At 46.2% G+C, this 16407-nt stretch overlaps 1 protein-coding gene across 3 annotated transcripts in view; it reads right to left on the bottom strand.

Moving 5' to 3' along the window:
• Positions 1-16407, bottom strand: part of ZNF236 (zinc finger protein 236) — a 255426-nt gene that overhangs the window by 108460 nt on the left and 130559 nt on the right. For all 3 annotated transcript variants that reach the window (XM_075314639.1, XM_075314636.1, XM_075314638.1), the window contains exon 13: positions 15174-15318. In XM_075314639.1, the coding sequence (XP_075170754.1) occupies positions 15174-15318 (145 nt within the window). The remainder of the gene's footprint in view (positions 1-15173; positions 15319-16407) is intronic.

Raw genomic sequence — 16407 nt, 5'->3', positions numbered from 1 at the left:
TGTGCTCCACACGTAGACATGTCAGTTTTTCGCCGGCATCACGGGTGTCACACGGAACGCAAACGGGTCACATGGAACGCAAACGGACCACACGGATGTGTTCCGTGTGACACACACCGGAGAAAACATGTGTCTGTGAGAAAAAAAAACAAAACTTCACTCACCTTCTCCAGCCCTGCTGTCTCTGCTGCTGCTATCTCTTGCTTCCAACCGCCGCTCATTATGCTCATTGCATATTCACTTCACTGCGGCCGGAAGCAGCAGAAGCGGGGAGTCGGCAGGACCGGAGACCGAAGATCAGAACCACGGACAGCGAAGCCAGGCACAGGTGAGCAGAAAGTTGCCGTTATCCGTGATAACACACGGAGAACACACGTGTGCACACAGCTCACGGAGGGCAATACGCACCTTTGACACGTCCGTGAAAAATGTGCGTGATTTTCACGGACGTGTGAAAGAGGCCTAAGATACATGCCTACGGTTGCTTCTTTTTTCAATGCAATACCTCCTTATTTTAAGCAGATATAATACTATAAATGAAAAGCATACTACATTCCATTATTTCTATGTATATAGGGCACACCATACCGCATTACCCTTGCTTTTGTACTGTTATTGGCTTACTTGTGTATAGACAGCTGGAGAGAACAGGTCAAACAGATGAAAAGATGCTTTGCCATTTATCACTTGTTCTGGTTTCTGGCTGCCGGACCAATACCATTAATTATTGCTTTATACAACATATGGAGAGCTAAATAATATGACGGTAATAAGAAGTAGGAGCACTACTGACACAGATGTTTACAAACTTTACAATTTTTCAATTCTGACCTGGGCCGGCTCCAGGTTTTTGTGGGCCCTGGCCGAAAGAGTCTCAGTGGGCCCCATCCACACATAGACATGCACAGATACATACACATACAGGCATACGTACACATATACTGTATATTTAAAGAGAAAGTCACAAAAACACATATAAACAGACATAAATCTAGACACAGTCACATACACTGACAAACATAAATACACATCATACATGCACACACAGACACATTAGAGATATTTCTAATATTGGGAAGCCAGCAACAGCCTCATTCACCTCCCCGCTTGTCTCCATCCAGCTCCTCCTGGGCATGTGTCTGTGCCACACTGATTAGTGACCATCACTAACAGACATGGCCGCATATAGAGAACACTAAGGGGGCTTTACACGTTGCAACATCGGTAGCAATATATCGTCGGGGTCACGTCGTTAGTGACGCACATCTGGCGCCGTTACCGACATCACAGCGTGTAAACCCTAGGAGCGATGATCACTGATCGCAAAAACGTCAAAATTCGTTGATCGGTGACACGTCACTTTTTTTCATAATATCGCTGCTGCTGCCGGTACGATGTTGTTTGTCATTCCTGCAGCACCACACATCGCTGTGTGTGACACCGCAGGAACGACAAACATCCTCCTGCCACCACCGACAATGCGGAAGGAAGGAGGTGGGCGGCATGTTATGTCCCGCTCATCTCCGCCCCTCCGCTTCTATTGGCCGGCCGCTTAGTGACGTCACGGTGACGTCGCTGTGATGCCGAACGCACCTCCCCCTTGAAGGAGATATTGTTCGTCGGTCACAGCGACATCGCTGACAAGGTATGTACATGTGAAGCTGCCATAGCGATAATGTTCGCTACGGCAGCAATCACCACATATCACATGTGCGACGGGGGCGGGTGCCATCACGCTCGACATCGCTAGCAATTGCTAGCGATGTCGTAGCATGTAAAGTGGCCCTAACACTGCTGTATATACAACACAAGAGAGGCTTGGGACATACACATTACAGGGGGGCATACATATTACTGAAGAAAGGGGTATACAGCAATGGAGGGCATACCGCTCTAGAGGGGGCAGTGGCTCTGTGGTGGGAGGACAAACAGATCTGAGGTGGGGGATTACATGTAGCTCTGGGGGTATAAAGCTCTGGGGTGGGGGGGGGGGGGACATACAGCTCTGAGGGGGTATACAGCACCAGGGAGGAGGTGACATACAACTCCTGGGGTATAGTAGTATGCAGCACCCATATTCCTCCATATAGTGTTATGAAGCCCTCATAGTCCTCCACATAGTATTATGCAGCCCCCGTATTGCACTATGCAGCCCCCATATGGCCCTATGCAACCCCCATATAACATTAAGCAGTCCCCATATAGCACAATGCAGACCCATATAGCATTAGGCACCTTCATGAACTATACAGCCCCTATATAGCACAGTGCAGAGCCAGATAGCATTAGGCACCTTCATGTAGTATACAGCCCCATATAGCACAGTGCAGACCCAGAGAGCATTAGGTACCCTCATGTAGTGCACAGCCCCTATATAGCACAGTGCAGAGCCAGATAGCATTAGGCACTTTCATGTAGTATACAACCTGCATACAGCACAGTGCAGACCCAGATAGCATTAGGCATCTTCATGTAGTATACAGCAAGGATATAGCACAGTGCAGACGCCGATAGCATTAGGTACCCTCATGTAGTATACAGCCCATATATAGCACAGTGCAGACCCATATAGCATTAGGCACCTTCATGTAGTATACAGCCCCTATATAGCACAGTACAGACTCAGATAGCATTAGGCACCTTCATGTAGTATACAGAAAGGATATAGCAGAGTACAGACCCAGATAGTATTAGGCACCTTCATGTAGTATACAGCCCCATATAGCACAGTGCAGACCCAGATAGCAGTAGGCCCATTCATGTAATATACAGCCCCTATGGTCGTCTGGCCACAGTGACTAGTACATACTCACTTCTCCTCGTTCCCCCCGCTGCTCCGGTCTCCTCAGCGCGTCCACTGCTGTCGTTCGCTCTGACCTCACTGCAGGTGCGCAATGATGACGTCACCGCGCTCCGCTGCAGTCCTGTCAGAGCGCCGACACTTCAGACACAGCGGGGAGAATGATGAGAGAGGGAGCGCGCCACTCCTTCTCTCATCATTGCTTTCAATTGTATCGGCAACTGCGATGCCGATACAATTGAAAGCGCGATCCTCGGCGGGGGGTAGGCTGGTGAGAGCGCGGCCACCGGCCCCCCTGAGTAGTGGTGCGCCACTCCTGCTACCGCGAGTAGGCCACCCCGGCAGCTCAGGGTCCCGGCATTTGACCGGGTTTGCCAGGTGCTGACGCCGGCTCTGATTCTGACCAATGATCCAAGATGTCCTGAAGAGTAAGAAGGGATTCAGAAATGTCTGTATCAGTAATCAGAATATTGTTGGAGATCACATTCAAATCTTATTTGTTCTGTTAGCGGAGGACCCCTGACAAAGCCACCTGACAATGGTGACACGTGGTGTAGCGGTCCCTACAAGAGGGCTCTGCACATGTACACTGCAATGTTTCTTTTGTCGATGATACTGCATTGTTGCACGTGTAATTAGTTAGTATGTAACAAAGTATAATGGCTTTCCTTTCTGTGGGCATGTGAACAATTTATAACCTGTGTAGGGCAGTCTCCGGCCTTGTTTAGGGCAGGAACATTAACTTTTTTGCCTATAATTTTTTTTTTTGAGATCTGTGCATTTTATATGGGAATAAAGTATCATCTTTTAAATCTTATTTATGTGTATGTAACATTCTGCATTTCTTGGGAAGTCATTACATATTCATACACTGGCTAGCAATTTTAAAAGGTAAGCGATCATCAGAGCATGACCTATTGCTTAAAGGGATTGTCCGCTGTTCTGACCTGGCTGTAGTTTGATAAAAAAAATAACAAGCCGAGCTGTACTCCCCTTCCTGCCACAGTTCTTGGTGTCTGAAATAAGCTGCGGTGCTGGCGTCACGTCAACAGTGCGGCAGCTAATCAGTGAGCTCAATGGCTCTGCCAGTGTAGACAGAACACCCCCTTTAGAGCTGCTGACATAACCGATTGGTTGCCGTGCTGTCAACGGAATGTCAGCGCTGCAGCCAATGTCAGTAACTGGTAGCAGCGGTGGAGACCTGGGGAGGATCCGTGCAACACAGCTTGTTATATAATACACTATCTAAAAATATAAACCTCCTTTAAATCAGGTTTTCAGTGTTATATGTATTTTTTTTTTAAATGTGGGCAATTTTTTTTATATCACGAAATGTATTAAAAAACAAAATTAAGTAATCTCACAATTTTCATTCTGGACACTAGGACTTTTTTTTACACTCATACTTCCTGTGCTGTCAGGATGAGTTTACATCAGATTGCTTATCATCAGAGGCAGGATTACAGTGACCGGTAACTATAGTTGATGACAAAGGGATCCACCAATCGGTCGGTGATGTCAACACATTACCGCTCGTGAGAACTGTCACAAGCGGTAATAGAGTAACGTCACTGACCGGCAGTGACCCTGCGAGAACTGCGACCCAAGGTCCCACAGGGTCACTGCTGTACGAGAAATACTGTAGGAGGAAGGGGACACATACATCAGAAATAAAAGCTGTAATATCTATCAACTTATCCATCATCTATCTATCCATGAATCTATCAATCATCTGTCCCTCTATCAACTTATCTATCCATCATCTATCCCTCTATCTATCCCTCTATCCATTATCTATCTATCCCTCTATCTATCCATTATCTATCCCTCTTTCTATCTATCCATTATCTATCCCTCTTTCTATCTATCCATTATCTATTTATCCCTCTTTCTATCCATTATCCATTATCTATCTATCTATCCATTATCTATCTATCCATTATCTATCTATCTATCCAATATCTATATCTATCCAATATCTATCCAATATCTATATCTATCCAATATCTATATCTATCCATTATCGATCTATCCATTATCGATCTATCCATTATCGATCTATCCATTATCGATCTATCCATTATCGATCTACCTATCTATCCATCCATCTAGCCATTGTTTATCTAAGAAGAAGGAAATATATATTTTTTTTTTTCAACGTGCTTTATTGCATTGAAGGCATAAAAACACAAATACCAACTCGCGGAAAAAAACACGGCAAAACCGGGGCAAACCGTGGTAAAACTGCATGTGGTTTTCAGGTGCGGTTTTCTGCATTTTTTTTACCGCAGATGCGGTAATCTTTCAGAGGGTGCGGATTTTTTTTTAAGAAAATTCCATTTTCTAGTGCGCACAGGGCCTTAAAGGGGTTGTGTCTCATGAAGAAAGTACGATAAGTTGCATTTTTTAGTAAGATAAAGTCTTGCTTAAATATATGTGTAGTATAGTCTGCAGTTTGTAAGGTCAGCAGTGCGAGATCTCCCTGACTGCACGGTGCTCCTCACGCTAAGATAACTCAGCGCCTGCACAGTTCTCTCTCTCTCGATCTGTGTAATTAACGCTGAGCCCGAGACACTGAGCTGCAGTTGCCATCATGTGCTTAGGCTGAAGGAAAATAAAACGGTCACATGTAGAGTGAAACATGTAATTTACACCTAGTAGAGTCTCAGTTTCCCAGGTAAAGCCGATCTGCATTTCCACGTGTTGCTCTGTCTGCATCATACAGAATCCATATGTGATGTAGTCTTGTTTACCCACATTTATTTGTGCTTATGAAGGGCACTGGACTGCTTGATATAAAATCTGTAATTTTACACTTTATAGTGAGAATATTAGAATAACATTTACTAAAGTTTACAGCCAACTAAATTGTGTATAAGGAATTTAAGTGGCTTAAATGAAAGACATTCTACATGTAAGACACCATGTAGCCGATTCCAAAATACATGGACTTGTGCTCTTTATGAATTTTGCACAAGACAACCAATGTAAAACTATATTGGGACCTTGTTTTGGGGACAGTATATAACGCCCTTTATTTTTTTTAAGACAGCCCTCCTAATGTACTTCTACTGCTTTGGAATAAGTCATTACCCCCTCTTCTACCCTGGACCACCACCACCAAGAAACGAGCACAACCGTAGCCCACCAACATTTGTGGCATTATCTCCTCCACATCTTTACATCACTAGGGCTGTTCTAATATTAATAGGTTTTTCCCTATTTTCTGTTGTCCAAACCTGGGTGTGTCTTATAGTCAGCAGCATCTTATAATCCAAAAATACAGTATATTTCAATAAATAGATCCTGGAAGAATAAGAAGTTCCCCAATTGTGGATGTGTTTAAAAAAAAAAAAAAAAAAGTTCCTGTGCGGAGATGATCCTATATCTTTGAGACTGCTATGTATTGTGTAATGGCCATGTCTGACAGCAAAGGGACATAGTCTGATCATAACAGCTCCTGGGAAAAAGAGGAGGGAAAAATAAAATAAATAAATAAAAATTACAGCATGAGATCGCAGCTGATTCTTTCTGTGAGTTAAAACATTTTCCTGCCCATTCTTAAACAGATTTTACCTCACAGAAAGCTGTGATCCCATGTTGTCCAGTCTGTATACTTTTTTAATTCCTTCCTTACCCAGAAGATGTGGTATGATCAGCCCATATTCCTGTATGGTCAGACACAGCCAATACACAGTACCATAGCAGGGACAAATATATAATATCATCTCAGCACAGGAACATTTTTTTTTATCACATTCAATTTGTTGAAATTTATATTCCAAGATTTATTGATTAAAATGTCCTTTTTCCATGGGAAGACCCCATTAAAGCACATCATTTTATGGTGCCCACTTAAAGCGGTATTCATTTCGTCTAATTTATAAAAAAAAAAAAAATAATTATTATAATATAAATATGTATGAATTAGAAGAGATCCAGTAAAGAATAAGAAAATCCAGGTGGCATAAAACTTGTAAATTTACTCTTGGAAAAATTAAAAATATGACAGAGCTGAGGACAAAGTAAATGCAGGACAATTGCATCATGGACAACGCGTTTCAGCGGTGAAAACCGCCTTCTTCACGGTCCAAGCCAAAACTGAAACTAAAAGTCAGTTTTGGCTTGGACCGTGAAGAAGGCAGCTTTCACTGCCGAAACGCGTTGTCGGTGATACATTTGTCCTGCATTTACTTTGTCCTCAGCTCTGTCATATTTTTAATTTTTTCTACGAATAAATTTACAAGTTTTATGCCACCTGGATTTCCCGATTCTTTGCTGGATCTCTTCAATTTTCTGCATACTGAAGATTGGTTCCCAGTCTGGATCCGTGCATTATAAGAGGAAACAGGAACATTTATTACATTTTGAGTTGGACGGGTGAGCTGGTCTACACATTATATATTATATTTATATATAGAATATATATATATATAGAATATATATATATATATATATATATATATATAGAATATATATATATATATATATATATATATATATTATATATATACATATATACACACACACACATATACATATACACACATATATATACACACACACACACACACACACACACACATATGCATATACATACACACGTACACGAGGGGCGATCCAAAAGTAATGATAATCGGTTATTTCTATTGCTCACAGAAATTAAAATAAAATGTTTTTTTCTCTCTTAGGTACCCACTAGTCCAGGAAAAAAAAAAAAACATCACTTAAATAGGCCACGATTCCCGGGAGCTACATTCATTTGAATATGAACTGCCGAGGAGTGAACATCAAAATAGAAAAAAAACGAGCTCAGAGCTGTCATCAAATACCTCTGCTTGAAAAAAATGACTACCAAAGATATACACAGCGACTTGGTGGAAACATTGGGGGACTCTTCTCCATATTCCACACAGTTGCACGCTGGGCCAAGGAATTTAGGCTGGGAAGAACATCGACGGAAGATGAACATCGTGAAGGACGCCCATCCACATCCCTCAATGAAGAAAACGTGAAAAAAGTTGAAGAAGTTGTATTGGCAGATCAAAGAGTGACTATCAGGCATGTAGCTGAGGTCACAGGGATCTCATATGGCAGTATTCAAAGAATCCTTGCAAAAGACTTGCATATGAGAAAGGTCTCCGCTGGGTGCCAAAAATGTTAACCGGCGAGCAAAAGAAACGAGCTGACATTTCAATAGCAAATCTCGAAAAGTTCCAAGCAGACAAGGAGAATTTTTTGTCACGTTTTTTGACTCATGGACGAGATCTGGATCCACCACTTTGATCCCGAAACTAAACAACAATCTATGACATGGAAACGAGACGACGAACCGACGCCGAAGAAATTCAAAGTGTCAATCTCAGCAGGGAAGGTTATGGCGTCCGTTTTTTTGGGACGCTGAAGGAATTATTATGGTGGACTATTTGGAGAAGGGAGCCACTATTACGGGCTCCTACTATGCAGAACAAATAAGAAGATTGCGGGAGGCTATCAAGGAGAAAAGGCGCGGCAAACTGCGGGCTGGAGTGCTGTTTCACCAAGATAACGCACCGGCTCACAAAGCTGCAGTTGCTATGACAACCATTCAAGAAGCGGGCTTTGAACTGGTAGAACACCCCCCCTATTCGCCCCCAGTGACTTTTCTCTTTCCTCGCCTCAAGGAACACCTCCGGAGCAAGAAATTTGACAACAATAGCGACGTGATAACCGCTGTTGGGGATTTTTTTGAGGGTCAAGATCAAGAATTTTTTTCGAAGGGAATTCTAAGTCTAGAAAAGAGATGGACTAAATGTATAGACTTGTTAGGAGACTATGTAGAAAAATAAATATTTTTTTTAATATATTCATTGTGTATATATATATATATTATATTTATGTGTATATATATATATTATATTTATATATATATTATATATATATATATATATATATATATATATATATATATATATATATATATATATATATATGAAGGGAATTTTGTTTACTTACCGTAAATTCCTTAAAAGGAAATTTAAATTTAAATTTAAAATTCCCTTCATACATATATATATACATATATATATATATACATATATATATATATACATATATATATATATATATATGTATGAAGGGAATTTTGTTTACTTACCGTAAATTCCTTTTCTTCTAGCTCCAATTGGGAGACCCAGACAATTGGGTGTATAGCTTCTGCCTCCGGAGGCCACACAAAGTATTACACTTAAAAGTGTAAAGCCCCTCCCCTTCTGCCTATACACCCCCCCGTGCATCACGGGCTCCTCAGTTTTGGTGCAAAAGCAGGAAGGAGGAAACTTATAAATTGGTCTAAAGTAAATTCAATCCGAAGGAAGTTCGGAAAACTGAAAACCATTCAACATGAACAACATGTGTACACAAAGAACAACAGCCCGAAGGGAACAGGGGCGGGTGCTGGGTCTCCCAATTGGAGCTAGAAGAAAAGGAATTTACGGTAAGTAAACAAAATTCCCTTCTTCTTTGTCGCTCCATTGGGAGACCCAGACAATTGGGACGTCCAAAAGCAGTCCCTGGGTGGGTAAAATAATACCTCGTAATAGAGCCGTAAAACGGCCCCTTCCTACAGGTGGGCAACCGCCGCCTGAAGGACTCGCCTACCTAGGCTGGCATCTGCCGAGGCATAGGTATGCACCTGATAGTGTTTCGTGAAAGTGTGCAGGCTCGACCAGGTAGCCGCCTGACACACCTGCTGAGCCGTAGCCTGGTGCCGCAAAGCCCAGGACGCACCCACGGCTCTGGTAGAATGGGCCTTCAGCCCTGAGGGAACCGGAAGCCCAGAAGAACGGTAGGCTTCGAGAATTGGTTCCTTGATCCACCGAGCCAGGGTTGATTTGGAAGCCTGTGACCCTTTACGCTGGCCAGCGACAAGGACAAAGAGTGCATCCGAGCGGCGCAGGGGCGCCGTACGAGAAATGTACAGTCTGAGTGCTCTCACCAGATCTAACAAGTGCAAATCCTTTTCACATTGGTGAACTGGATGTGGACAAAAAGAAGGTAAGGAGATATCCTGATTGAGATGAAAGGGGGATACCACCTTAGGGAGAAATTCCGGAACTGGACGCAGAACCACCTTGTCCTGGTGAAACACCAGGAAAGGAGCTTTGCATGACAGCGCTGCTAGCTCAGACACTCTCCGAAGTGATGTGACTGCTACTAAGAAGACCACTTTCTGCGAAAGGCGTGAAAGAGAAATATCCTTCATTGGCTCGAAGGGTGGTTTCTGAAGAGCCATCAGCACCCTGTTCAGATCCCAGGGTTCTAACGGACGCTTGTAAAAAGGGACTATGTGACAAACCCCCTGCAGGAACGTGCGTACCTTTGGAAGTCTGGCTAGGCGCTTCTGAAAAAACACAGAGAGCGCTGAGACTTGTCCCTTAAGGGAGCCGAGCGACAAACCCTTTTCCAATCCGGATTGAAGGAAGGAAAGAAAAGTGGGCAAGGCAAATGGCCAGGGAGTAAAACCCTGATCAGAGCACCAGGATAAGAATATCCTCCACGTCCTGTGGTAGATCTTGGCGGACGTTGGTTTCCTGGCCTGTCTCATAGTGGCAATGACCTCTTGAGATAACCCTGAAGACGCTAGGATCCAGGACTCAATGGCCACACAGTCAGGTTGAGGGCCGCAGAATTCAGATGGAAAAACGGCCCTTGAGACAGCAAGTCTGGTCGGTCTGGTAGTGCCCACGGTTGGCCCACCGTGAGATGCCACAGATCCGGGTACCACGACCTCCTCGGCCAGTCTGGAGCGACGAGGATGGCGCGGCGGCAGTCGGACCTGATCTTGCGTAACACTCTGGGCAACAGAGCCAGAGGAGGAAACACATAAGGCAGTTGAAACTGCGACCAATCCTGAACTAATGCGTCTGCCGCCAGAGCTCTGTGATCTTGAGACCGTGCCAGAAATGCCGGGACCTTGTGGTTGTGCCGGGACGCCATTAGGTCGACGTCCGGCATCCCCCAGCGGCAACAGATCTCTTGAAACACGTCCGGGTGAAGGGACCATTCCCCTGCGTCCATGCCCTGGCGACTGAGAAAGTCTGCTTCCCAGTTTTCTACGCCCGGGATGTGAACTGCGGATATGGTGGATGCTGTGGCTTCCACCCACAGCAGAATCCGCCGGACTTCCTGGAAGGCTTGCCGACTGCGTGTTCCGCCTTGGTGGTTGATGTATGCCACCGCTGTGGAGTTGTCCGACTGAATTCGGATCTGCTTGCCTTCCAGCCACGGCTGGAACGCCTTTAGGGCAAGATACACTGCCCTTATCTCCAGAACATTGATCTGAAGGGAGGACTCTGGCTGAGTCCAGGTACCCTGGGCTCTGTGGTGGAGAAAAACCACTCCCCACCCTGACAGACTCGCGTCCGTCGTGACCACCGCCCAGGATGGGGGTAGGAAGGATTTCCCCTTCGACAATGAAGTGGGAAGAAGCCACCACCGAAGGGAGGCTTTGGCTGCCTGAGAAAGGGAGACGTTCCTGTCGAGGGACGTCGACTTCCTGTCCCACTTGCGGAGAATGTCCCATTGAAGTGGACGCAGATGAAACTGCGCAAAAGGAACTGCCTCCATTGCTGCCACCATCTTCCCTAGGAAGTGCATGAGGCGCCTCAAGGGGTGTGACTGGCCTTGAAGGAGAGATTGCACCCCTGTCTGTAGTGAACGCTGTTTGTCCAGCGGAAGCTTCACTATCGCTGAGAGAGTATGAAACTCCATGCCGAGATATGTCAGTGATTGGGCCGGTGTCAGATTTGACTTTGGGAAATTGATGATCCACCCGAATCTCTGGAGAGTCTCCAGAGCAATGTCCAGGCTGTGTTGGCATGCCACTCGAGAGGGTGCCTTGACAAGCAGATCGTCTAAATAAGGGATCACCGAGTGTCCCTGAGAGTGTAGGACTGCTACCACTGTTGCCATGACCTTGGTGAAGACCCGTGGTGCTGTCGCCAGGCCGAAAGGCAGTGCCACGAACTGAAGGTGTTCGTCCCCTATGGCAAAACGCAGAAAGCGCTGATGCTCTGGTGCAATCGGTACGTGGAGATAAGCATCTTTGATGTCGATTGATGCTAGGAAATCTCCTTGGGACATTGAGGCGATGACGGAGCGGAGCGATTCCATCCGGAACCGCCTGGTTTTTACGTGTTTGTTGAGCAGTTTTAGGTCCAGAACAGGACGGAAAGATCCGTCCTTTTTTGGCACCACAAACAAGTTGGAGTAAAAACCGTGACCCTGTTGCTGAAGAGGAACAGGGATCACCACTCCTTCTGCCTTCAGAGTGCACACCGCCTGAAGAAGAGCATCGGCTCGCTCGGGGGGCGGAGATGTTCTGAAGAATCGAGTCAGAGGACGAGAGCTGAACTCTATCCTGTAACCGTGAGACAGAATGTCTCTCACCCAACGGTCTTGTACCTGTGGCAGCCAGGCGTCGCAAAAGCGGGAGAGCCTGCCACCGACCGAGGATGCGGTGTGAAGAGGCCGAAAGTCATGAGGAGGCCGCTTTGGGAGCGGTTCCTCCGGCGGTCTTTTTAGGACGTGACTTAGACCGCCATGAATCGGAGTTCGTCTGACCCTTCTGTGGCCTGTTGGACGAGGAGAATTGAGACCTGCCCGCGGGCTCAAAGGACCGAAACCTCGATTGTACCTTCCGTTGTTGAGGTCTATTTGGTTTGGACTGGGGTAAGGATGAGTCCTTTCCCTTGGATTGTTTAATGATTTCATCCAATCGCTCACCAAACAGGCGGACGCCAGAAAATGGCAAACCGGTTAAGAACTTTTTGGAAGCAGAGTCTGCCTTTCATTCACGTAGCCACATGGAATTGGCGGATGCTACCGCCGTACGGCTCGCAGAGTCCAGGACAGCATTAATGGCGTAGGACGCAAACGCCGACGCCTGAGAGGTTAAGGACACCACCTGCGGAGCAGAGGCACGTGTGACTGCATTAATCTGCGAGTGACAAGCTGAGATAGCTTGGAGTGCCCATACGGCTGCGAATGCCGGAGCAAAGGACGCGCCGATAGCCTCATAGATGGATTTCAACCAGAGCTCCATCTGTCTGTCAGTGGCATCTTTGAGTGAAGCCCCATCTTCCACTGCAACTATAGATCTAGCCGCCAGTCTGGAGACTGGAGGATCCACCTTGGGACACTGAGCCCAACCCTTGACAAGGGAAGGGATAACGTGTGTCCTTAAGGCGCTTAGAAAAGCGCTTATCTGGACAAGCTCGGTGTTTCTGGACTGCCTCTCTGAAGTCGGAGTGATCCAGAAACGTACTCATTGTACGCTTGGGAAACCTAAAACGGAATTTCTCCTGCTGAGAAGCTGACTCCTCAATTGGAGGAGCTGGGGGAGAAAGATCCAACACCTGATTGATGGACGCTATAAGGTCATTCACTATGGCGTCTCCTTCTGGTGTATCTAGGTTGAGAGCGGCTTCAGGATCAGAATCCTGATCTGCCACCTCCGCTTCATCCTCTAGAGAGTCCTCCTGCTGAGACCCTGAGCAGTGTGATGAAGTCGAGGGAAGCTCCCAGCGAGCCCGCTTAGGCGGTCTGGGACTGCGGTCCGTGTCAGAGACCTCACCTTGGGACCTATGAGTCACCCCAGGAGCACTTTGCTGCTCCAACCGAGGGGGGCCTGGGGTCAATGATTCAACAGTGCCCGGGGCCTGTGTCACCGGCCTGGACTGCAAGGCTTCTAGTATCTTAGCAGACCATTTATCCATAGTCTCAGAAAGTTTGTCAGCGAATACTGCAAACTCCGTCCCTGTCACCTGGACAGTGGTAGCAGGTGGTTCCACTTGGGCCACCAATGGCAGAGGCTCCGGCTGAGTAAGTGCCACAGGGGCCGAGCATTGCACACAATGAGGGTAGGTGGAACCTGCCGGTGGTATAGCCGCACATGAGGTACAGGTTGCAAAGTAAGCCTGTGCTTTGGCACCCTTGCTTTTTGCGGACGACATGCTGTTGTCTCCTCTGAGTACAATCCGGGAGGGTATATAGCCAAAAACCAACAGTGCGACCGTACAGAGTAACTGTATAGCATATAAGCATATATATATATATATATACACTTCGGCAGCCAGGGGGGCCAGCACCTAGAAACAGGTGCGGCTTACCGACCGCCCAAAGCGGTTGTGTGACCACCAGATTCCCTGCCTGGGCCTCCCAGAGCCGTGTTGTCTCTCCTCTCCAGCTTCAGAAGTGCTGACAGGAATGGCTGCCGGCGTTCTGTGAGGAGGAGGGGGCCGTGGGCGTGCCCTAGAAAGTGCGGGAATCTGGTGCCCCACGGTGCTCAGTGAGGGGGGAGGAGGATACAAAGTATGCTCCAGCCCTCAGCGCTGACGTCCAGTGCAGCGTCCCTCCCTTCCCCTGACTGGCAGACCCGGGGGCGGGAATATGCGGTACTAGGCCGCAGAAGCCGGGGACTAAAGTTATAAGCGCGGCCGGCAAACAAGCGCGGTCAGCGCGGTAGTCCCGGCGCACTAACACACCCAGCAGTGCTGCAGCGTGTATGACACAAGCGCCCCATGCGCTGTCCCCAAGGGGACACAGAGTACCTCACAGTAGCAGGGCCTTGTCCCTGACGATACCCAGCTCCTGTCCAGCAGATTCCCCAGGGGCTGCGGAGGGAGCACGGTCCCAGTGCCTGGAGACCGATTAGGATCCCACTTCACCCAGAGCCCTTAAGGGATGGGGAAGGAAAACGGCATGTGGCTCCTGCCTATGTACCCGCAATGGGTACCTCAACCTTAACAGCACCGCCGACCAGAGTGGGGTGAGAAGGGAGCATGCCGGGGGCCCTGTTATGGGCCCTCTTTTCTTCCATCCGATATAGTCAGCAGCTGCTGCTGACTAAATTGTGGAGCTATGCGTGCATGTGTGCCTCCTTCGCACAAAGCATAAAAACTGAGGAGCCCGTGATGCACGGGGGGGTGTATAGGCAGAAGGGGAGGGGCTTTACACTTTTAAGTGTAATACTTTGTGTGGCCTCCGGAGGCAGAAGCTATACACCCAATTGTCTGGGTCTCCCAATGGAGCGACAAAGAAATTATATATATCTATATATATATATATATATATATAATGACCTGTAAGTCTAAACATTTTATAAATATAGCTACTGTATGCAAAAAATTGTTTCTCTCCCTCCACCAACACAATGGGAATAAACCGCCAAAAAACAAATCCGTTGCATGTTTTTTTTTTTTATACAGTTGATTGCATAGTTTATGGATGTTCATATACATAAACCACAGTGATTGCAGCATGCTTCTGCTGTATTATAACAAAGGGCCTGGATGAAAGGGGTCATCGTTTTGTTACTACAGACTCTTATTACCTGATATGCTGCTTGAGGTGGCAGGACTTCTTATAGGCACGATGACAGTAGTAACATTTGTAGGGTCGATCAGCTTCATGAGTATAGCTATTAATAAAGTAACTCTGGAAAAACTGACTGTTCCGTGAAATGGGCTGGATGAGGCCTGGAGGAGCAAGAAAGACAGACATATCTTATTTACCTACTGAAAGGTATTGCTCATTTATTACTGTGCAATGTGTAATGTGCAATATAAACTCAGCAAAATGTGAGCACTGGTGAAACAGGTTCTGCAACTCTTCTAAAATATTTTACAGTCAAAGTTAATGTTTTCCAAAAGAAATCTGATAATTTGTAACTGTTTTGGGCTCATTTTCTTTCATTATATATATATATATATATATATATATATATATATATATATAATTGGTCGATCTGGATTATCTTCATCTCATCTACAGTCAACTATTCGATACAGCCTCTATGGAAGATTGAAATATATTGATACATATATTAATATTTATATGTATTATCTTAACATTGTTTTCCAATATGATGTATCTATGTGTAATACCTACTATTATTGCTGCTGTTCGAATATCTATAACATGATGAGTGATTGGACTTCCATTTCTGCCAATTTGTGTCACTTAAGCCTGCTTTACACCTTACAATTTAATGGGCGGCCGGCTTTTTCAAAACAGTAAAAGCCGCCGGAGCAGTGTGAATGCCGTGCAGAGCCGGGGATCGGTGAGTATATGAGAGAGGGCTGCTAAACTCAGGAGTTTAGCGGTCACCGGTGAGTCTTCACTGATGACCGCTAATCAGGACGCGACACAGACAGAGCCGCAGCATGGCAATGAAGTCGGGTGAAGTTCACCCGAGTTCATTCTGACAGTGCGGCTCTGTCTGTGTCTGCTGTCATCTGCCATTCAGCTCTGCTACATGGCCGCTGACAGCAGACACAGACAGCCATGTAGCAGAGCTGAATGGCAGATGACAGCAGACACAGACAGAGCCGCACTGTCAGAATGAACTCGGGTGAACTTCACCCGACTTCATTGCCATGCTGCGGCTCTGTCTGTGTCGCGTCCTGATTAGCGGTCATCAGTGAAGACTCACCGGTGACCGCTAAACTCCTGAGTTTAGCAGCCCTCTCTCATATACTCACCGATCCCCGGCTCTGCACGGCATTCACACTGCTCCGGCGGCTTTTACTGTTTTGAAAAAGCCGGCCGCCCATTAAACAATCTCG

The sequence above is a fragment of the Anomaloglossus baeobatrachus genome, chromosome 6, assembly GCF_048569485.1.
Source record: "Anomaloglossus baeobatrachus isolate aAnoBae1 chromosome 6, aAnoBae1.hap1, whole genome shotgun sequence".
Classification (NCBI taxonomy): domain Eukaryota; kingdom Metazoa; phylum Chordata; class Amphibia; order Anura; family Aromobatidae; genus Anomaloglossus; species Anomaloglossus baeobatrachus.
The sequence above is the reverse complement of the archived record's forward strand: the minus strand, read 5'-3'. Positions and strand labels throughout refer to the sequence as shown.